At 52.2% G+C, this 22,407-nt stretch overlaps 9 protein-coding genes across 9 annotated transcripts; 5 read left to right on the forward strand and 4 right to left on the reverse strand.

The window, feature by feature from the left end:
* Positions 1-9: 9 nt before the first annotated feature.
* SPBR_08303 (tubulin alpha) lies at positions 10-1,861 on the reverse strand (the record flags this gene model as incomplete). Its single annotated transcript, XM_040766541.1, has 5 exons — positions 10-491; positions 555-1,058; positions 1,144-1,454; positions 1,535-1,593; positions 1,850-1,861. 5 exons carry the CDS (start codon positions 1,859-1,861, stop codon positions 10-12), a joined length of 1,368 nt encoding a protein of 455 aa, XP_040614311.1.
* A 2,376-nt stretch (positions 1,862-4,237) lies between these two features.
* SPBR_08714 (uncharacterized protein) lies at positions 4,238-4,830 on the reverse strand (the record flags this gene model as incomplete). Its single annotated transcript, XM_040766952.1, has 2 exons — positions 4,238-4,257; positions 4,308-4,830. The coding sequence occupies 2 exons, from the start codon at positions 4,828-4,830 to the stop codon at positions 4,238-4,240; spliced, it is 543 nt and encodes a 180-aa protein (XP_040614312.1).
* A 46-nt stretch (positions 4,831-4,876) lies between these two features.
* Positions 4,877-5,773, forward strand: SPBR_08615 (uncharacterized protein; the record flags this gene model as incomplete). The annotated part of the gene is made up of 1 exon (XM_040766853.1): positions 4,877-5,773. One exon carries the CDS (start codon positions 4,877-4,879, stop codon positions 5,771-5,773), a length of 897 nt encoding a protein of 298 aa, XP_040614313.1.
* A 1,609-nt stretch (positions 5,774-7,382) lies between these two features.
* On the forward strand, positions 7,383-10,565 carry SPBR_08115 (uncharacterized protein; the record flags this gene model as incomplete). The annotated part of the gene is made up of 7 exons (XM_040766353.1): positions 7,383-7,616; positions 7,691-8,026; positions 8,107-8,646; positions 8,809-8,854; positions 8,963-9,154; positions 9,230-9,905; positions 10,031-10,565. 7 exons carry the CDS (start codon positions 7,383-7,385, stop codon positions 10,563-10,565), a joined length of 2,559 nt encoding a protein of 852 aa, XP_040614314.1.
* Positions 10,566-13,070: 2,505 nt separating this feature from the next.
* SPBR_08501 (aldose 1-epimerase) lies at positions 13,071-14,321 on the forward strand (the record flags this gene model as incomplete). The annotated part of the gene is made up of 1 exon (XM_040766739.1): positions 13,071-14,321. One exon carries the CDS (start codon positions 13,071-13,073, stop codon positions 14,319-14,321), a length of 1,251 nt encoding a protein of 416 aa, XP_040614315.1.
* Positions 14,322-14,869: 548 nt separating this feature from the next.
* Positions 14,870-15,379, forward strand: SPBR_08733 (uncharacterized protein; the record flags this gene model as incomplete). Its single annotated transcript, XM_040766971.1, has 1 exon — positions 14,870-15,379. The coding sequence occupies one exon, from the start codon at positions 14,870-14,872 to the stop codon at positions 15,377-15,379; it is 510 nt and encodes a 169-aa protein (XP_040614316.1).
* A 181-nt stretch (positions 15,380-15,560) lies between these two features.
* On the reverse strand, positions 15,561-17,214 carry SPBR_08370 (uncharacterized protein; the record flags this gene model as incomplete). Its single annotated transcript, XM_040766608.1, has 2 exons — positions 15,561-16,762; positions 16,854-17,214. 2 exons carry the CDS (start codon positions 17,212-17,214, stop codon positions 15,561-15,563), a joined length of 1,563 nt encoding a protein of 520 aa, XP_040614317.1.
* A 607-nt stretch (positions 17,215-17,821) lies between these two features.
* SPBR_08477 (small subunit ribosomal protein S6e) lies at positions 17,822-19,154 on the forward strand (the record flags this gene model as incomplete). The annotated part of the gene is made up of 4 exons (XM_040766715.1): positions 17,822-17,827; positions 18,264-18,350; positions 18,460-18,990; positions 19,062-19,154. The coding sequence occupies 4 exons, from the start codon at positions 17,822-17,824 to the stop codon at positions 19,152-19,154; spliced, it is 717 nt and encodes a 238-aa protein (XP_040614318.1).
* A 951-nt stretch (positions 19,155-20,105) lies between these two features.
* SPBR_08362 (ribose-phosphate pyrophosphokinase) lies at positions 20,106-21,773 on the reverse strand (the record flags this gene model as incomplete). The annotated part of the gene is made up of 8 exons (XM_040766600.1): positions 20,106-20,258; positions 20,455-20,505; positions 20,714-21,151; positions 21,221-21,294; positions 21,361-21,397; positions 21,468-21,493; positions 21,574-21,602; positions 21,712-21,773. 8 exons carry the CDS (start codon positions 21,771-21,773, stop codon positions 20,106-20,108), a joined length of 870 nt encoding a protein of 289 aa, XP_040614319.1.
* Positions 21,774-22,407: the final 634 nt, after the last annotated feature.

Below are 22,407 nucleotides of genomic sequence, written 5' to 3' on the forward strand. Positions count from 1 at the left end.
TACTATAAATTAGTACTCAATGTCGCCCTCCTCAGCCTCGAACGAATCGGCGGCCACCTCCTCGTAATCCTTCTCAAGCGCAGCAAGATCCTCACGGGCCTCGCTGAACTCACCCTCCTCCATACCCTCACCAACGTACCAGTGCACGAAGGCGCGCTTGCTGTACATGAGGTCGAACTTGTGGTCGAGACGCGACCATGCCTCGGCAATGGCAGTGGTGTTGGACAGCATGGAGACGGAGCGGTCGACACTGGCGAGGCCCCCGTCGGTGGGCGAGGCGGTCGGCACAGCCACGGGCTTCTGGTAGTTGATGCCGATCTTGAAACCAGTAGGGCACCACTCGACCAGGTTGAACGACGCCTTCGCCTTCAGCGCAGCAACAGCGGCGTTGCAGTCGCGGGGAACGACGTCGCCGCGATACAGCAGAGCCACAGCCATATACTTGCCGTTGCGGGGGTCGCAGACAACCATCTGGTTGTTGGGCTCGAAACCTGGGTGGGTTAGCATTATTCATTACTTGCTTGAATTGGGCGGCCTTGTAGAACAGCACATACACTGGAAAGTCAGGTCGTGGACCTTGAAGCTCTCGTGAGCGCTCTTGGACGCAGAGACGACAGGAGCGTAGCTGATCAGCGGGTAGTGGATACGCGGGTAGGGGACCAGGTTGGTCTGGAACTCGTTCAAATCCACGTTCAGGGCACCGTCGAAGCGCAGAGAAGAGGTAATGGAGCTGACAACCTGAGCGATGAGGCGGTTCAGGTGCTCGTAGTCGGGGCGGGGGATATCCAGGTTGCGGCGGCAGATGTCGTAAACAGCCTCGTTATCGACGAGGAACGTGCAGTCCGAGTTCTCAATAGTGCTGTGGGTCGACAGAACGGCGTTGTAGGGCTCGACAACGGCGGTGGAGACACGGGGAGCCGGGTAGATGGCAAACTCCAGCTTGCACTTCTTACCGTACTCCGTAGACAGACGCTCCAGCAGCAGAGCACCGAAACCAGAGCCGGTACCACCACCGAAAGAGTGGAAGATCAGGAAGCCCTGAAGGGAGTTGCAGTTGTCTAGCAAGGAGACGTTAGGAACAATTCATATAGGATACAAGCAAGCCATTAAACTGGTCGCTTAAAACAGGCTTGTATAACTTACCGGCGACACGGCGGATACGGTCAATGACGTTGTCGACCATCTCCTTGCCAATGGTGTAGTGACCACGGGCGTAGTTGTTGGCGGCATCCTCCTTGCCGCTGATAAGCAGCTCAGGGTGAAAGAGCTGGCGATAGTTGCCGGTGCGGATCTCGTCGATCGGAGACGGATCGAGGTCGACAAAGATAGACCGCGGCACATACTTGCCGTTACTGGTCTCGGTAAAGAAGGTCTCGTACGAGCCACCCTCGCCGATGTCCTTCAGGTTGGGGTCCGGACGGCCGTCAGCGCTCAGGCCGTGCTCAAGGAGGTACCTGCGGAAGGCGTAAGCCGTGTGCAAATAGCAATAGGGGTAAATGAGCACAAATACGAAAGGACAAAATAAAATACTTACAGCTCCCAGGCACTGTTACCAAGCTGGGTACCAGCCTGGCCCAGGTGAAGGTGAAGAACCTGGCACGAGCTGTCAGTATACGGGCCCGAATTTGGACGGCAGGCGGAGCGATAGGCTATGATATTGGGTACGGGAAACTGTTTGATCTGACGGCATGTTGAAGACCGAAGTTGGTGGTGCGAGCGGTTCAGCCTCAAGCTGTTTTGATGCCGAGATTCGGCCCCGTCTACAGCGTCATATCGCTAGATGTCACGGCCGGAGCGAAAGAGGTTACGGGGAGTTGCCGCAACGGCACAGTTGTTATGTCAGACTTACCTCGCCCTTCATTGTTACTCAAATCTAAGGTCGCGTAGAGGGGAAAGAAGTTGACAAAGATGGTGAGAGGAAAGACGGACGATGGGAAGCGTTCCTGTCCGTTGTAGTGGTTGGCACAAAAAGGAAACAGCCGGTGGGAAGGAGGGAAAATCAAAAGGGAGAAATATGAACGGAAAAAAAAAGCAAGCACACCAATACAGTATGGCCAGGGGTAGAGCTGGGCAAACGTAGCGACTGGTCAGTGGTTCAGAAGACGTGAAACTCCGGAAGAAAAGGGGAGGAAGTCGGCGAGTGGGAGGCCCAGGAAATGAGTTTCTGTAAATGTGAAGGATATTTGTGCGGTGAAGTGTCGAGGAGGGGCAATTACGGAGCAGGGGGAGCAACAAGAGGGGAAAGGGGCAGGAACGCGTCGAGAACGAACAAGTACTTTTAGATACAGCGATTTGTCACCAGGAAAGAGGTACCACTACCCTAACTATGGTCCCCCGCGCTCACTCACCGCTAAGTTTGTTGTTGGTATGGGCTGGCCCGTGCGCGCCAACGCGCAGGGGTAAGTCCGTTCTGATTGGCTGGTGCGGCCTCTCGAGAGGGTCGTCGACGGAGACTGTTGAAGTAGCGGCGGTGGACAAGGACGCCAAAGTGGGCACAGAAAAGATCGTGATATGAGTTATAGTGGTCCAGTGGCTATCAAACCCGCTGTTCAGACCCAACAAGCGACTCTGCACGGCATGCCTCATAGTATTGAGACTGCAGTGATTGATTTACCGGATGTTTTGTATATCTAGGAAGATTTGGGATTACAGGTGGCTGAGAAAATAAACCAGATGATGTATCTTCCGGCGGGAAGTGCGGGTATGTGGCATCATACGACAGTAAGATACGAGCATTGCTCATCACTGGAGCCCCGAAATTGTTCATTCAACCAAAAGTCCACCTCTTGGAAATATCACAGCCCACGTTTTCCTCGTGATAGCCGAGCGCACGTAAGCCACATCGTCAAGCCACATATCGCCCAGCTGTGCCGAATTATTAATTGAAACTCTCAACCCATCAAACGCTTTCCATGGTGTTAACTTCCCAATATGCAGCTTAAAGCACTGTTTGTTTCGTTTTGGGAAAGGAAATCCTCCTGCAGTGGACTCTTCAGCCTCAATGCTAGCTGACAGACAACAACGATCCTGCTGTGAGATCAGACTACCCCTTAAGTCTGGATAAGTGCATTTCTATGCATTATCGCGCCGTCCAGCCGCACCTGTGTTGCATTTACACGAGCTGACACGGTTGCTGGGACAGTTGTGTTTTCGCTCCTGTCGTCAGTTTAACTGGCGCGTTAAGTGGATCGCGCAAAAGGACGGAAAACACACGCTAAAACACGACTAAGTCTCCACCAAACTCTGCTCTGAACACAGACCTGTGCACACCCCCTAACCATTAAGCATGCCTCTGACGCAGGCCCCCTTTCGCTAAACAAAACAAAGGCAGTTGTTCCAAAGGCACAGACTTTCACCGCCGTGAATACTAGAAAAAGGAAAGGAAGCGGCATCCCGTCTTGTCGATTTGGTAGCGCCTTCCCATAGTATGACAACCCAGGGCATCTGCATCGTACCATTGTCTCCTTACCTCCAAATTCGTTCAGTCTACATCCATTATTTTACCCTGTGAACACGCTTCCAACTGCATCGTGTCGACTAAACCCGCCACATCGCAACATTTGTCGTTTGATACACGCCAGGATCGACGCCAAATAGTTAGGTCAGCCACTATAGGCACGCGCCGTCGCAAAAAAAATAAGGGATAGTCAAAGTATCCGAGCTATAAGCAAATACGCACTGAAAAGCCGACTGCCACAAACAGTTGGTCCTCTCGAAAGCAACACTCTGTTGGCCGCTCCATAGCTAAACGGCATTTCCCTGGAGCCGGTCTTCTCTTGTCTTCGGTATCTTGAACAAATTGTTTGAAAGAGCCTTTTCTGAGGCCTGTCTCACTCGCCAGACATGCGCAACAGGCTGAGAAAGTCACCACGTCAACAGTCTGTCAGTTCAACGAAAGCCAGTAGCCTGCTCCCGCAAGCCGACGACTCAAAAGGTACGTGATTTGTGGGTTCGATTCGTTATGTGTCTTGTGTGACGGACGACAACAGGATAGACGCTATCGTAACTTTGTTGGGCTGTCTTTTACGGCCTTGGGGCCTGGCCAGGACCTTGCTTTGCTCTCGGCGCCCAAACATCCCATTGAAACGTTTCCACCTTCCTGGTTCTTCACGTCCTGCTCCGCCTCTACCTCCACACACCCACACCCTCTTTACGCCCTGTTTGTTTATCCTCCTCTTCTCATCCGGGGTGCCAACTATGCTTTCCCATACCTTTCACAAAATCACAAACTACGTTACTACGTCTCCACATACTGATCTTGCAAGAACCGGCAAACACTCGGACGTCCTCAGCACCGAATGACACACCACCAACGTCACCAACCGATATTCCCGAAGCCGATGCGGGCGATACAGCCATGCGCCGCAACTCTAGAGGCTCGACCCGTGGCGACAAGCCGTTACCATCCGTACCAGCAATGACTGCTATTGCACGATCGTCACCATCACTATCACTATCACCCGCGTCCTCTGCCGTGCCATCCCATCTGAACGGCGGTTTTGCCTCTGGAGGCCTTTCGCGAACCCTGTCCACCATTCGTGCCGTTACTAGCTTTGACGACAAACCGAGACAGTCGTTTGACGACGCATCCTCTACCAGTTCACCATCCCTCACCCGAAATTCCAACTCGGCATTCTCCAGCTCTGTCAACAGCAACGTCAGCACGTCATCATTCACCTCACAGCCACAATCCCCTCCGAGCGACTCAAAATCCAACGGCGGACGCTTAAAACACAGCGCGGCGGTTGCATCACTTCCCTCCGGTTCCAGGGTTTCCAGCCTTGAGGTCCCCTCGGCCCGCTCGGACAGCTCCACAATACGGCCTGACATGGGCACTCCCTCACGGGAAAGTAGTTTGTCAAAGGGTGCTAGCAAAATGCCCATTGCAGCAAGCATGAGTGTCACCGCATTTGACTCACCCACTGGCGGCCGAGGAGGTCTCAACGACTCAGCAGGAAATAGAGATGCTATGACCGATAACCAACAAGTGGACGGCGTGGGCGGCAATGGGTGGGATTCGACTGTTGGAAAAGCAGGCTTGGGAAAGACAGGACGCGTGATTAATCGTCTCGTGTCCGACAACGAAGCCTTAAAACGGGATCTCAAAATCGAAGCGCTGAAAGCTGAAGAAGCGAAACAGGCAGCACGTCTGCTTGAGGACAAAATGGAACGCATCATCTCAGACTACGAGAGCCAGCTGTTCGAGGCCAGCGTGACCAAGACGTTGCTTGCACGCAAGGAACGGCAAGTCGAAAGCCTACAGGGCGTCGTCCAGCTCGAGAAGAAGCGGACCACCGACGCGCAAGATCGCGAACGTACTTGGCGCGAGGAGATGGAAAAAATCAAATCCGACTCCAAGCGGCAAGTTGAAGAGGCAACCGGACATGCTGCGCTGATGGAGGGCCGCTACAATGCCATCAGCAGCCACTGGCGCGACCAAGGCGAAACTGTCAAAAGGGCCGCTGCTCGCATGGGCAAGGACGTCAAGGAGTTGTCTGAGGCGCGGCGGCAAGACGACGAAAAGATCAACATGCTCCGCGACCTCTGCGACCAACAGGACAGCAACATCAAGCTTCTTATACAGCAAAAGGAAGACATTGCCCGCAAGTTTGCTGAATACAAGAAAGAGCAAGAAAATTTGCTGCACGACATCAAGACGAATGCTGCAAGGCGAGAGGCCGAGCAGGAGGGTACTCTGGAAGAAGCCCGCCAAGTCCTCGACAAGCTGAAGTGGTCACTCAACATAAAAAATACCATCGACTGGGCTTCCTAAGCCATTTCCACAACAACAGGCATATACTGTTTTATCCATTCAACTGTTACCTGTCAAGTGGGCAGACAGACACTAATCAACTTTTATATTCTCCACCCACAACACCCACAGCATCAACGATTCCTACGACACAACAAAACTACAAGTTTTTGCCAATGTATTTATTTTGATTCACTTTCATGATGGGCAATCTTTGGGTTTGAATAGACGGAGTACGGCGTTGTTCATTATCTGAGCGATATCGCTCCCAATTGTTTCGCTGCAAAACCTTTGTCAAGCTGAAGGACCGATCATTCTGTATGCTTCCAAGAACAGATCCTCGACTTCTATTTGTTTCTTTCTATTCCATTTCCGTATCTAATTTCTGTTCGTCCCTACGGCTACTTTCCACGGGCTTTTTGGCTTTTTATTTACACGACATCTAAGACTGAGGCTCGGGGACATGTAAATATGCCATAGATGGACATACCTTATCAGGTCGGGACTCTTAAGGTTGGGAGAAGAGGTATGGCTGTGATTTTATTTCGTCAAAGAGAGGCGATGGTCAAGTAATGTTCATCATACTGTCGACAACATCGGCATTAGTTCAAGTGTACCCTTTTCGTATTCTTATCTTTGAACTACTGGATGTGTGTTTGTGTCTATTTAGAGTAATGCCAGTGCGCCCACTACCTTATCACCACCTACTATGGCGGCTCATCTACCATGTATGAGAACCCAGCACAATTCTGCTCTTTTTATAAATATAATACTTTAGTCCCATTACTGGCAACACGCCAACTAAATCGGAAGACTTGGTTTGAGCCCATTGTTCCCAAAACCCTTCCGATTACATACCTGGCATTCATTCGACGCCACGCGTTTTGTACAGGAAGGAGCAATGGTTACGTGACGTGCTCTTTCCATTTTGAGTCATGCCATCCCGGGTCTGCTTGTCAGAACATCTCAGTAGTCGAATCCTGTCGAGTTGATTTTCTTCTTGATTTGGTCTCAAATTTAGTTCTGTTGCTCTCGCTCTCTTCTCAGAATAACTATTGCTGAAGCAAGCTTCACTTACTTCTCCCTTTGAAACCGCAAGGCAACTCCAAGTCGACATCACCAAGCAAATCCTGTGGTCGCAAACAAACGTCTTCTCCTGCTGTTGCCTTGGGGCTACCAGCTAAATCCAAAGGAAACTTCTTTGGCAGTTTGGAATTTGACAGGACAGCCATCATTGAGCATCATTGCATAACGCTTTTCGTGGGCCTCGCTCCGCCGCCGTCCATTGAGGCCTATTCACCTTGCCAACTCACAACAACAATTGTCTCTCTCCACCCTATCACCAAGCTGTCGCTAACTTCGACCTAGTTCTACGTCGCCTACATTTTAGTTTGCCTTCTACCTCGAGCCTCATCTTGGTCTTGATCCGACTATTATCTCCAAAGATTTTGCAATCCCACTGCAAAACGCTCTCTTCTGTTGCAACCAAATCTTTGAATCTCGGCTTACCACTCGCCCCGTTCTCCTGATTTCCGTTTGTGCTGTTACCCTTCAACTCTCATCTATTACATCACATTAACCGTCACAAGAGCTCCTCCGAGTCGTCGCAGCTACGGCTGTTCTCGACATCATGGACACCGGCAATCTCGTCGAAATCTACCTCTCCAGCATCTGGCAGTACCATGCTGCCGGTGTTGAACGCGTGTTCGAAGCACTGCGCAAGAAGCATCCCGGCGGCCAATACACTTTCGACCCGGACTTGAGCTGGTTCAAGGTGTCTTGCCGGGCCACCGATGTGCGTCATGTACAGGCTATCTTTCAAGAGGTTCATGACGAGATGGAGCACAGCCTAGGTGGTCAACGGGTAAGCAAGGGACAAGCATTGCTATGTTTCATTTTGGTGAGCCCTTGGTGTCACGTCTTGTTCATATACTAAAGGCTAAGGTCCCAACCAACAATATGTGGCTGAAGCTTCCGACTCCTGGTGACCTTCCGAATGACCCAGTCGAAAAGGCAGTTGTCGACCAGCTGTGCCCAGTTACGTTCGACCGGTTCAATTTCCGCAAGGTTTGGTCACGCGTTAAGAACGAAATGCCCGACAGTATCTCGGTGCACAAGGTCCTCGACGAAGAAGCTCGGCAGTCTATCATGGCCCTTTCGGGTGCCCATGTTGCGATTGATACAACCACTGCTCGGCTGGTCTACATCGGCGGAGCGAAGCGAGACGAAGTGGCTAAAGCCAACAAGTTGCTTGACAATCTTTTCAACAAGTTTGTACGTATGCATGGTGCTCGAACATGTTTCGCTTCCTTTATTCCAGGTGTTCGCAAATTAACTAACAATGGTATTCTCAGATATTCGTCATGCCATCCCCGAAGCATTTGCTGTATGCAGAGTCCGAAGGCCCGTATCATGTAGATGCTCGCTTCATGGCCCACGTCAACGACAACATGCTCACTTCAACCATCTTCGATCCCAGCCAGTTCCCTGAAGCGATGCTCGACCGCATGTTCAAGACCGTGTTTGCAAAAGGAGTCTGTCTTCGCATCTGTACCTTTGACCATGCTAAACGGACGGAAGTCTCCCTCTTTGGCCCCAGGTCACCTCAGATCTTCACCGACCAAGCACGGAAATGGCCCTTGTGGTTCAAGAAGGCGGAGTATAGGCCGAAGATTCTGGGCGTGACAGCACCCAAGAAGGGCCTAGTAGAGAAGCCAGTGCAGAAGCCGCCGACTGTCCTGCCATCGGGAGAGACTGTGTCCTACAGGAAGGAACCTACTCTCTTTGGAAACGACAAAGCAAACGAACACCTCAAGGAAAATGAGGCCAATAAAGTGCCAGCACCGTCAGAGCAATTCGATCTCCTCGGGCTGGATATTCCAGATCCGAAAGCAGTCTCGGCATCTGGAACTTCTCATTCCCTTGTCTCTCTGCCGGATTCCTCTCCATCGTCTCAGCCTGATTCTAGCTGTGAAAATTCAAATGGAAAGCCTGTACCACCAGTTCAGCCGCATCTTATGCCCTCATCGTTTCAATTTGACAAGCACACCTACCAGATGAAACTTCTTTGGGACTTTATGAACAGCTCCAAAAACGGCTATGGTGAGAGTGTGCCCAAAATCACCTCCAAGGTTGATGAACGAGCGAAAGTTGCAAACGGTCACAATGATGATCGTAGCGTCAAGGGTACAGTTAATTTGGGACCCAAAGATGGTCCGGTCGAGGAGGAGCCACTTATTGATTTCGTGGACAAAACAAAATCACCATCGTCACCGTCAGCGGCAGATCTTGTCACTCCCACCCCAGGGCAAACCGATTTGTTGATCCAACTCGATCCCTCGGCTCCTCGAGACACTTCTTCCTCTGCATCTCTGCAAAAGCAGCTCGTACCCTTCGGACAAGGTAATGTGCGCCCTATTGTACCCAGAGCTGCTTCTGTGTTGAGCAAAGCACTCGTTCGGCGAACCACGTTTGCAGCGGGACTCTGCACCAGTATTGGCCGCCTCATGGCAGATCTGCCGTACGCCAAAGGCCGGATCCGGCTGCAGGTCGAGCTGGGCCGTGTGTACATCATGGATGCCAGTCCAGAAGGTCTTGCCTTCAATTTGCCTGGCGAGGCCGCGTCGGGCTGGCCGCACACTGAAATTGTCACGCGACTGGACACAATCTGCGTCTCGCCTGAGAGCATTGTGTTTACCAAGGCGCTGACTCTGTTCGGCAACGACATGGAAAGCATTATCGGTGTCAATCAGAACACCGTCTTTGGCGACCAGTCCGCCGACGATACCAGCCATCTGCCCCAGATCGAACCGGAAAACAAAAACGAAACCAATGACTGGTCAGCTCCGATGAAACTGGACTGGAACTTCCACGAGAAACGGATCGTTTACGAGTTTAAGTGCCAACGTGTCTACATGAATAGCAACAATGTCATTAAGGCACTGAGTCCCTTTGTCATCGAAATTGACGGGACAGAGCCTGGACTGTTCACTTACGCCATTCGCAGTGTCGAAGACACTCGACCACCTATATGGATCCACTGCATTCGGCGACATTGGGACGCCCGTGTTTCGGTATCGTACAGCAAGACCGACAAGCTGGAGGAAGAGTACGGCGATTTCGCGCGTGCCCTTTTGCACACCTTGGTCGTTCCGTACGTATATATTTTTGTCGTTTTGGTCTTCTTTTATTTTTCCTTTCTCGTTTCTTTTTCTTTCATTTATTTTAGCCATCGTCACACTCATTTCATCACGGCTAACCAAATCATAACGAAAACAGCCCCAGTCCAATCACGAGCCCCAAGTTCCAATTTGCCTACGACCTTCGCGAGGTCAAGACCGACAGCCAATCGTATTCAACTGCAGTCCTCTCAGCGCGCGTCCGCAACGTGGGTCGCTTCCAGAGCGCAGACTTGCAGACTTTCCTAGATATCTCGTGGAACTGGCTCATGGCATTGACCAAGCGACCTGGTAATGAAGGATCTTCCGTGGGTACCGCGTATGCGACGCCGGCTGTGGACGACCCCCGACGGGGTGTGTTCACAACGTGGTACGAGGCCAGCGTGGTGTCGGCTGCGGCCGAAGCGGCTTTCCAGGAGAACGAGAAGCTTCCTCTCGGATGCGTGGCGGCTTGGGGTAGCGGAGGAAGTAACGCGCGGGAGGAAATGTACGAAGCGGCGTTTGGCCCTGCCCTTAAGCTCGTTCAGAAGATGGATGGTGTCGGAGTTCTTATTGACAACGGTCAGGGTGACAAACAGTGGGCACCGCCGGTCAAGGCGAGTCAAGTGGCTCTAGCTGTGCAAAAGTTTTGGTAGATGGCCAGAGGGTCTATATGAGAAGAGGTGGTTTCACCAGGTATGGGCAAGGAATAGACATGCGGATTTGAGTACCACGGACGAGGTATTAGATGGTGTGACGATCTCCCGGGATAGTGTCGATGCATGGGAGATGGTACAGTGAATGTAGATGGTCTAGGCAATTTACGAATGATTGTTTACTATTTTTCAAAGTGAATCATTTTCACATTTATCAACCGAGCTGTGGTATTTCAGATATAGTATTTACTTTCTTCGCCTCTTATACATATATTGTTTTGTTTTATGTATTCATTTATTTTATTTTATTTTCGTAGAAAATCAGTTTCCCAAAATAATGGAAACTAATATTTTCCCACTGAAATTCAATGATAACCTTGCCAGATGGCTGGACCATTCAACAGCCGTCGCTGTTTGCCGTCTTCACTTTCTCTTCACAAGCCGATCAACCGGTTGAACTCCCAGATTGACCCAAATGGAACCATTTCCAGTGAGCCGTCGTCCGCAAAGAATGTCAGAGCCATACCTTGGATGGAATGGCAACCTCTTGGTAGACTTCTGCCGAATGAAAGCTTTGAAGGTTTTTTTATTTGTATACTTATTTTGTTGGCTCCCGCCCCGTCAATTACCTGCATTTCCTTTCCCCAACATGCTAATGGAAGTGAGGCCTTTTAGTTTCCTTTCCTACGACCCATTCGGTCTTCCTTTTTCTTCTCCCAATGCAAAGACAAACGACTGGTAGCTTACATTCAGGCTCCCACTTGGACGGCGGAGCGTCGGGAGACAAAAGGACCAGGGTATTGTTACATGATCAGCAGTGACAATGAGGAGACAGCCACCGAAACCAGGGTAGAAGAGTCGTCAGGCAGGACCAGAAGAAAGACGAAAACGCGGAGAACGCGGAGAACGGCCGATCTTTGACGAATCGATCGCCGCAGTCCGCCCGGAGGCGCGAGACGCTACCTAGAATAAGTGTAGTGCTGGAACTGCGGGCCTTGGAAGTGAGCGCAAGTGCTTACGAAGAACGGTGACGAAAGGAAGAAAAGAAACAAAAGAAAAGGTATCAACAAGGGTCGTATTCCGTACACGGCACCAATGCCATAGTCGCTCGACTGTCAGGCAGAAAAGTAACCTTCCCCTCATGAAGGAACCTAGAAACCTGGTAATTACTCCGTGTGGGAAAAATAGCTCTTGTCTTTTGGTCGCTCTCGAGTCCAGAGAGCGTTCGTGGGCGTTACAATCTTTGCATGCTGGGTAACGCCACGCGCTGGAAGCCGGCGCTAGCAGGGGTTGCGCATGTTGTTTGCAGGCGCGTATATAGCCTGTTATGGAGTACCACATACCTGGCCTGGACATCGCCCGTACGACCGCCCGGAAGCTTGTTCGCGGACTTTACCCTCTTTCCCCTCACACAAAATACACTACAACGTGGTCAGCAACGTCACCCTCGGTTCCCCAGTCCAACGACATGCGATCGACAAAAGAAAGCCGCTAGCATCGCCAGCAAGCTACGATGTAATTACTCCGTACGTCACAGTCTTCGTCGCGGTGTCATCCAGGTCCTGAACCGCCCATGGGACCCCCCTTCCCCCCCAGCCTCCTCCTTGTCCAGCTTCTCCATCTGGGCGTTTCTTTTGGCCCCATGATAATTTGATTCGTCATGTTCCCGCTGTCTCCGGGACAAGCTCAACATTCATTTTGGCTTAATTGCAACCCTCGAAAAGAGGGGAACGGAGAAATATGAGAAATAAAGAGGGCTTTCTCGAGTGAGAGCAGCTCGGATTTTGGCAATTCCCAGCTTTTACCGGCTGCAGTTGCCTCCTGCCTTGTCCTACCCTGGGCCGAGGCGAAAGAGGGGTGCCATTGTTGACGGGGACATGCAAGAGAGAAGGATCGAGGTCTTTGGAGCTTCCCTTTTCTGAAGCAGTTTTCGGGTCAACAATGGCCGGGAGTGAGCTTTCCCAACACCACCGCCACTAGTTGATTGGAGGTAGAGTGACAAAATCAAGACAAAGACAGAGCAGGGGGGTGGGGGAATGAATACGGTCATTGTCATGGCCACCGTCCGGGAACTTTGGGGAGGAGCGGAGGTGGATGCGGGGGACGATGTGGGACGGCAGGCTTCATATCGAGGCAGGAACGCTGTGGGCAGAAATGAAAGAACGAGGGTGGCCGCACATGTGTGGTGATGGATCGCCATGCCCTGCGTTCATGTATAATAGACACCGTGTGCCGCCTCGTCGCCCGTCAGCAACTGATCACCGGTCCCCATCTCTACTCCAGCGACCACCGGACACTCCCAACTGTACCTGTTGGTGTGTAAGTACCAAGAGACGTATATTATTTCTTTGCGACAACGCAGCTTGCGCTTCACATCCTTAATTATTTTCAGCTTCAGCGCTGTTGGAGTCTTTTGGATTGGATATTGTTTCCCTTCGCTGGCATTGTCGCCGTTCGTTTCTTTACCCCGTCAGTCGTTATCTGTGTCCGTTTCCGCCCGTCACAATGCTGGCCAAGTCTCTTTTCTCATCCTCCCTGGCCGCTGTGGCGCTGCTGTCGCCGTCGGTCTCGGCCCAGGACAATTCCAACTCCACTGGCCCTGACGCCGATGGCAAGTACTGGCTCTACGGCAACGGCATCACGGCCTCGTTCATACCCTACGGCGCCTCGATCTCCAACCTGTTCATCCATGACCAGTACGGAATCGTCCGCGACCTGGTGGGCGGCTTTGACAACGCCACCTATTACGGCATTGACCGCCAACACCCGCACTTTGGCGGTGTCCCGGGCCGGTACGCCAACCGCATCAAGAATAGCACCTTTGAAATTGACGGCACTTCGTACAACATCCTGCCCAATGAGAACCCGGCGCCGGGCCACCCCGCCGGTGTCGACACGCTGCACGGCGGCCCTGACGGCTGGGACTGGCGCAACTTCACGGTTGTGTCGCACACGACCAACAGCATCGTCTTCAAGATTGTGGACCAGGACGGCGACCAGGGCTTTCCTGGCGAGGTCGTTTCGTACATCACGTACACGCTCGGCGACCACACGTGGAACTTCAATATGCTGGCCTTTGCTACCACCAAGAAGACGCCCATCATGCTGAGCAGCCACACGTACTGGAACCTCGACGGCTTTGCCAACAACGAGACGAACCTCGTGCTGAACCACTCGCTGCACCTGCCGTACAGTGGCCAGCGTGTCGCCGCGGATAACATCCTGATCCCGACGGGCGACATCCTGGCCAACCAACCCGGCTCCCTCAACGACTTCTGGACAGCCCCCAAGCAGATCGGTGCCAACTTCTCCAACCCAGACCTGCTCGGCAACTGCGGCTACAACTGCACCGGCTACGATACTTGCTACCTCGTCAACCGCGACAATGACGGCCAGCATGGCTGGCGCGACGAGGACAACTACGTCGCGCGCTTGCACTCGCCCTGGTCTGGCATCCAGCTCGACATCTACTCGGACCAGGAAGCCTTCCAGGTCTATTCGTGCGGCGGCCAGAACGGATCGATGGCGCTCAAGAAGACCCAGGGTCTCTTTGGCAACAACGGCTCCGCCCCCAAGTTCCCGCGCACCATTCCCCAGTACGGCTGCCTTGTCTTGGAGGTCGAGGACTGGATCGACGCCATCAACCAGCCCGAGTGGGGTCGCCAGAGCAAGCAGATCTTTGCGCCTGGCGATGCGCCGTTTGAGCTGCAGGCAACGTACAAGTTCAGCATCAACACCACGACGACGCCAGCGTAAGCTTGGTGAGGTGTGGATTTCAAACACACACATGCACACAGACAAAATAAGAAGTGCAATGGGTATAAGTTCCCAATAATTTGGACATTGCAGAATATTGATTTGGAGATATATATATTCTTGGAATACTTTTCGATGCGGTCGCTGGATTGTTAATACACTATCTTCGTAGGAAGACGCTGGGAGATGTTCTTCGTTTAGCCCAGTTTAAAATATATACTTTTCACAAAAAAAACACCGTTGTTTTGTCGCTACTTTGTAGTTACATAGTAGTTGTTTTTCATGTGCTTTTGGATTCGTCCCGACTTACAATTGTAGGTGGCAGTCTTGGCGCTTGGCGATTTTGCCTAGCGAACTGGCAATTGCGAATGTGGCGGCACTAATGACACTGCAAAACCCACTGTACGACGGAACTACGTCGATCGCGTCTCAGCGAACGACGCGTTAATTGGTTTTCGGTTTCTCGACGACACAACATCGGCGATTTCCGTCCCCAACAACTCTCTCCCCTTCCCAGCCGCCGCTGTTCTTACAGCCACGCCGCCGGCATGGACAATCAGTCATCCACCGTCACAATTCACCCACGGACTCCAGGTGCCTCTGCAGGTACCGCAGTGCCCGACGCCCTGCCTCCAGTTTTGCAGACACCAGCTGGCCTTGCCCTCCTGGAGCTCCAGGGCACAATAAACCTGCCGGAAGCACCAAGAGGTGACGAGGATGAGGAGGGCCAAGGCGGCCAAGAACACTCTGTGGCTGGACCACACGCACAAACAGTCCCTATTGGCCGCCTCGACTTTCCCGACTACGACCCGTCGGCAGGGGCTGACAGCACAGGTTGGATGCGTCGTGTCCACCTCTACGTTGGTCCACATCAGCGTCTCACGGGCGAGGTCAAGAAGCTCCCACGACCACTGGCTGTTGTAAGGAGGAAACAGCAGCAAAAGGACTCTGCGGACAGGGCCGCGCTGAACGAAACCGATCTCGAGGTCGTCGAGGTGGTCTACTACAAGCTGCTCTTTTCACAGCGACCCGAACCCATGACGGCGACGTCGTTTTAGAAGGACAGCAACGACGAGATTGGGGGGGGGCAATCGATGGCTGCGAATTATAGACGAGGCTACGGAATTAGCAAGCAAATGTACGACAGCAAGGTAGCGTAACGGAACACCGTGAATCATGCATTGCACCGGGCTGCGTATGTCATTTCTATTTGCATACCAACTGTACCTCCCATTTCTTTCACGCCGGCTGCGCGGCGCGTGTGCGACCGAGACCGTCTTTCCCGTAAAAGTCCATCGGATACACGCCGCCCACACCGCCGTCAGGCGCCCGCGCCCACGCATCATCCCGTTCGCCTAGTGCCAGAAGCGCTTCGTACGGTGTCAGCAGCGGTCGCGGGAATGCATAGCCCCAGTCGATGCTCAGCCGTGGGCACGCCACTTGCACCCAGCACTCGACGTCCTGGCTCATACGCGCCAGCTTGTGCGGCATAATCTCGGACAGCAGCAGTGTCACAAACGGAATGCCGCGCTGCCGAAGCCGTGCTTCGATCGCAGCCAGCGTGTGCGGGTTGCCCTGCCGACCGAGCGAGCCTAGGATCAGTCCCCACGACTGTGCCGTGCGCGCTGTGCGGATGGCCGATCGCCGCAGGTCCTGCATTTCGGTGTGCCCGTACGTCTCACGTGTCAGCTTGCGCGCGTAGGGGTCGTAGCGGTACGCAGGTACTGTAGGATTGTGGATCATGATGCTCTCGAGGTGGAAGCGGCCATCGCCAAGGTAGAGGATGGCCAAGTTGTCCCTGTCGTCGCCGTCCGCACCAGCGGCTGCTGTTTTGGACAGGTTCGGCGACGTGCAGCCCAGAATCTCGCCTCGCGATAGCGGTGCGATCTGTGGCACTATCACGCGGAAGCCGGCCCGTTCTAGTGTTGGCTTCACGCCGTGGATGGTTGCGTTGAACTGAATCGTGCCGACCAGTGCCAGTGTTGTGGGCTTAGACGGGTCCTGGAGCAGATTTCGCTCAAGCGTCGCGAGAAGGTGTGCCGTGTCGATGCGAATGTCCACAAACACGTACAGCGTCTTAATCTGTGTAACGTCCACGGGAATCAGGCAACTGTGCGCGTAGTGCACTAGCAAGTCGCAACCCAGCGCGCGGGCCGTGTAGTCATCGATACAGCATGCACCGTATGTCACATCGCCCATGATGAGCGTGTCGATTCCCGGACAGAATTGCTGCAGGATGTCCGAGATGGTCGTTGCAAATAGCAACAGGCCTTCCGGCATCTGCAGAGCCACACGCTTGGCACCCTGTGTGCGGATGCGGTGGATTGTTTTTGGCACCTCAAACGAGTAGTTGGGCGGAAGTAACGCCACAGCCTCAAGCAAGGCCGGGTCGTTGGCCAGCTCGGGCGGCACCTGGTTGAGAAGTCGTGGCGGCCTTCGTGCTGGGCGGCTCACTGCATCATGTTAGCATTTGTACAGTATCTGCACAGCGGAGCCAAATGAGGTACCATGGCCGTTTTTGTGTAAACTTACCAACAGCCCCGCTATCCTCCACGTTCAGCCCTGGTGTCTTAGCAGCAGCTTCCGCTGCCGCTCGTCGTCCGATGAACCGTTTCTTGGGCTGCTTCAAGGCCGGCTTGTCCGGGTTCTCGCTAGTTGTCAGTTCTGCCGTTTCGGACCCCGCATGTTTTGTAGAATCTTTCTCGCCGCTTGGTGCATCTGCTTGTTGCTTTGGTGGCAGAGGTGGTGCTGATTGTGTATCTGTTTCGGTCGATTCGATTTCAGTTGCTTCCATCGCCAGCTCAGCAAGAGCCTTCTCCAGTTCTTCCTCTCGGTGCTGCTCCTCAATCTCAGCAGCTAGGCCGATATCTGTCTGTGCCCTATCATTTTCCATTGTTGAGATGCGATGACCATGAATTAAAAATGATCGTGAGATTGTTTACACATGATGCTTGTCGCCTCTGAGAAGAAGACGAGGTTTTGTTAGCCTTGTGATAATAGGTTGACAGCTGCCGACACCTGCCATCGGCGAGAAGGCTGAGGTTGCCCAAGACCCATGGAACCGAAAAGTTTAGCACATTATGATAACCCCACCAGCCCCCACTTGTATCTGGCGCGAGTCAGGACCCGGTTTTTGTTGCCCTACTCACATTTGGGTCACATGATATTCCTAGGATACTCGTGCACGGACCATGTGAATTGGTCGACAAGCCCTATTATTAGGTAAGCCCACCACGGAGCACAACATTGTCAGCAGTGGCCTAGCCCCGGCGCGCATAGATTCTCCGGGCTAAACTTTTTTCTGCCTGCACGCAAAATTAGTAGCGAAAAAAATAACACATTCCGCACCAATTCTCCTTTCCGCGAGGTTTTGTACCATCATCCGCCCAACTCCATTCCGACAACCAAAAAACAGAATTCACCGACGTTTCTGTTCCTTGCGATCTTTCTTTCTCTTTACTTCCCAACCAAAAGGGAATCCATAGAAACGACCGCCCAGCATGAAGGTTCGTTCTATCTTCACTTGCTTCCGTCTCGACGACACCTACAAAGCAGCAAAGCAAAGTCAGAAGCAGCAGTAGCAATGGCAACACGAGAGCAAGGCGGGTGAAAGGAATATTTTTGCACTGTGTCCTCGTCCCGGCTACGAATGGATGAATTGTCCTCATGAACTCGTCTGGGAGAAATCACGAAAAATCGATGACAAGGCGACGACAAACCGACGACAAGCCACGGGTTCATTGACCTGGAAATTGAGACGGGAACCAAACGGAGCCGACGACATTGATGGACGGACACACAAAGAGACAAGAAGAGGACACAGGGCAAAATGTTCTTTCGACTAGACGACAATTTTGCTGTTATGCTACTGTTCTTCTGACGCTGGTGATACTGTCATTATTTTTGTCAAGTTGCATTGGACTAACCAACTTCCTTTTGTAGTTGAACGTTAGCAACCCGGCGACCGGTGCGCAGAAGCTGATCGACGTTGAAGATGAGCGCAAGCTCGCTGTTTTCATGGAGCGTCGGGTTCGTACCATTCCTCCCTGCACCTAAATCGACTTTTTTTTTCGGCCGACTTCGAGAAAGAACACGTGGGATACAATATAGGAACGGAAAACTGACGTCTCGCGTACAGATGGGTGCCGAGGTCCCCGCCGACTCTCTAGGTGACGAGTGGAAGGGCTACATTGTCCGCATCACCGGTGGCAACGACAAGCAGGGCTTCCCCATGAAGCAGGGTGTACTGCAGCCCACCCGTGTCCGCCTCCTGCTGTCTGACGGCCACTCCTGCTACCGTCCCCGCCGGTCCGGCGAGCGCAAGCGCAAGTCGGTCCGCGGCTGCATCGTCAGCGCTGACCTGTCCGTCCTGGCTCTGTCTATCGCCAAGCAGGGTGAGGCCGACATCCCCGGCCTGACCGACGTTGTCCACCCCAAGCGCCTGGGCCCCAAGCGTGCCCGCAAGATCCAGAAGTTCTTCGGTCTGTCCAAGGAGGACGATGTCCGGAAATACGTCATTCGCCGTGAGGTCCAGCCGAAGGGCGAGGGCAAGAAGCCCTACACCAAGGCCCCCAAGATCCAGCGCCTGATCACCCCGCAACGCTTGCAGCACAAGCGTCACCTGATTGCCCTGAAGCGCCGCCAGAACGAGAAGGTCAAGGACGAGGCTGTACGTACCCCGTGTCGCACCATAATTTGTTCGTTCTGTTTATGTATCCACCAGTTGCTAACCTCTACCAGGCTGAGTACGCTCAGATCCTGGCCAAGCGTGTCCACGAGGCCAAGGCACAGAAGGCTGACCTGCGCAAGCGGCGCGCGAGCTCCCACAAGTAAAGCATTTAGACGACAGCATGCGACGCTTCCCGCCTCGGCGGGAGTGAAGTAGAAAGGCAAAAAAGGGACAAAAATAAACAAAATGAGACGACATTTCGAAACGAAAAAGTGTCTTTTCCACTACTCTAGGGCGTTTTTATTCCTCCTTTTTAATGTTGTTTTGTGCATTTATTTTGTGTCACTCGGTCGGGAGCGAGAGCTTCGGGGGAAAGAGGGCCACGGCAATGGATTCTTTTTTTTTGTGTTTTTCAAGGAAACTTGCAAAGAGCTCTTCGTGACGAGGAAGGCAAAACGAAGGATGGGAAAGGGGCCGCCTGTGGATGAAGGCCTTGTGGTGGACAAAACTCAAAACTCCCTCGCGGCTCGCAGTGGTATTTTTGTTTTTGTTTGCGGCCGCGGGGAGGAAAAGACTGCATATATGTGTACGCACGAGCCCTATCTGCGTGTCGTATATTGGTATAAGCTGTGATCTGTGTTTTCTACCATGCGGACACAGTCAAAATTTTATTATGGACAACAAAAAAAATCAAAAGGTTATTTCAAAAATTATTTTTCGTCATCTTGATCATACTTTGGCAAACCAGCCAGGAAATGTTAATATTATCTTGAAGTCACTAGCTAGCGGAAGAACAATTTCACGGCCATTGTGTACGAATTACTACGTGGTCTTTACAATGACAATCTACATTCGGATGTACTATGGTCACACAATACCAACTGCTGATAGAAATATTTTTTTTGTCTCTCGATAACCCCAATGATTCCAGAAAACCAATTCTACTTTGGTGCGGTGTCCGCATTCGCATTCAATAGCGATCTGTTGTGATATACTCCTGTGATATGTAAAGCACGACAACAAAATTGAAAACAAAAAAGACAATAATGCAATGATATAAATGACAAACGGCCACCCTCAACCTTAACCAATGTCTCATCTTAGATAAACGTGCCTTACACAGGCACATTTCTGAAGAGATAACTGACGCTCTCGCCGTTATGTGTCCTGCGAATGGACTCAGCGATGGTGCTGCTCACGTCGATGACCTTGATCTTCGGGCAGCGTTCCTGCTTGTCGCCCAGGGGAACGGTGTTGGTGACAACAACCTGGGACAGACAACTCTTGTTGATGGTATCTACGGCGCCACCCTATTGGAAAGTTAGTATACGTATAAGCACGTTTCTTCATAGACGGTCAGCGCTTTGTTTCAGACGTACGCTCAGAATGCCGTGTGTCTAAAATACAGTTAGTGTCGACCCAAATAAACCTAAAGGCAATAGTAGATGGAAAATTAAAACGTACCACGATGGCAATCACCTCGCGTGCGCCGTGCTCCTTCAGTGTGGCAGCGGCCTGTCTTTGAGTTAGTATGGGCTATGCCTCTAAGTTTGTTTATATAGCAGCCATGAGACATGTAAGTCATATCGCGGAGATAGCTTTACCTTTGCGAGAGTACCGCATGTGTCGGCCATCTGAAACGTGTATGTTAGTAGCTATCAAAAAAAGCATATTCGAACCTGGAAACACCTCAACGTCTCTAGGGGCCAATAAAAAAACCTACATCGTCGACCAAAATAGCAATCTTGTCCTGGACATCGCCAACCAGGACCATGCGGCCAACGACGTTGGGCCGCGGCCGTTCCTTGTGGATCAAGGCAAAAGCCATTTCCAAGCCGTCGGCAATAGATGTAGCGCGCTTCGCACCGCCAGCATCGGGGCTGACAATGACGGTCTCGTCGCGCTGCAGCTTGGGGTTTTCCCGGATGAAGCGCAGGACGCTGGGCTCGGCGTATAAGTTGTCGACAGGGACGCTGAAGAATCCCTGAATCTGTGAGGCGTGCAGGTCCATAGTGATGACGTGGCTGCAGCCGGCGGTCTCGAGCATGTTGGCGATTAGCTTGGCGGAGATGGGAGCGCGGCTCTTGTCCTTCTTGTCCTGGCGGGCATAAGGGAAGTTGGGGACGACGGCCGTGATGCGACGGGCGGAGGCCGTGCGGCACTGAGAAGGTTAGACATGTGGTGATTGGTAGGCCAAAGGGAAAAAAGGCCGTCCATTACGAGGACATACAGCGTGGATCATGATGAGAAGCTCCATCAGGCCGTCATTGATGTCGCCCGGAGCGGTTGACTGCAGAATGAAGACTTTTGGGGCAATATGTCAGTAAACAAGTACACTGTAAAAGCCAAATAAAAGTAGAAGGGGCTCACCATCCTCGTCTCTGACAGACTCGCCAATAGTAACACTCTTGTGGAATTTGTTAGATGCTGCTCGCGTCTCATCTCATTCAGTTTCAAAAGTACCGCAGAGAGCTTACGGTCTCCTGGTTCGAGTAGTTCAAGCCTGTGTTGAGGAACAGAGTTAGCAATACGTAGCAAACATATGTTTTCCAATCTGTGGTAAGAGGAATGCTTCCGACATACTCAGCGTTTTTGCGGGTTCGATGCCGAGGCTGTGAGGTGCATTTATGTTAGCTGAGGCACAGAGGAGGCCATGAAAGACCAGAGGAGGTAATTGCAGCATCGAAAACTCGGGAGTTTCATTACCGGTCTGCCACCAACCGCGTAAGCATGGGGTGGCTGTTGCCCGAAAGCAGCTTGATTTCGTTGGCGGTGTCACCCATTGTGAATGCTATAAGAAGGACGAGACGAAGTACGCGAGATGAAGAGAAAGCGAGGCCTTCTAGCACGACTTGGAGCTGTGCTTGTCTGTGGTCTCTCTCTTGGTGGCGGTATGTAGACTCGTGTCGAAAAAAAGATCATCAAATATGTGGATGCCGAAGCCAAGCAGAAGAAGCGAGGTTCCTGCGGATGACGGTAAAACGCCGAAACGCAAAATTTCTATGATGGAAAAAGAGGCTTGCATGAGGTATGACAGTCTTTTGCGCCGTAACGCGCCTGCCGGCGGGACGAATTGCATGTGGTTATGTGGGGTGAAAAGATTTCTATAGGACTAGCGCCGCACATGATAAAGCACGTGATGTGAATGATACAGACGATAACTTTGTATTTCCGTGCCGCAACGCGTAAGACGATGGTACGTTGCTTTTTTATTATATAAGGAAGCAGCTTTAACGAACGTCGATTTCAGAAGATAACAAAAAAATCTACTTTAAAAGGTGGTGTGTGCACACGGCATGCATCCTCAGCAGATCGGAGAAAACGTTGTTCTGATTGGCTAACGGGGTTTGGGTTGTAGAAAATATGTGGGCCCGCCGCCTTGCCTTACAATAATGTGGAGGAGCCAATTCTCAGTCA

Source organism: Sporothrix brasiliensis, assembly GCF_000820605.1.
Source record: "Sporothrix brasiliensis 5110 chromosome Unknown Cont22, whole genome shotgun sequence".
Classification (NCBI taxonomy): Eukaryota; Fungi; Ascomycota; class Sordariomycetes; order Ophiostomatales; family Ophiostomataceae; genus Sporothrix; species Sporothrix brasiliensis.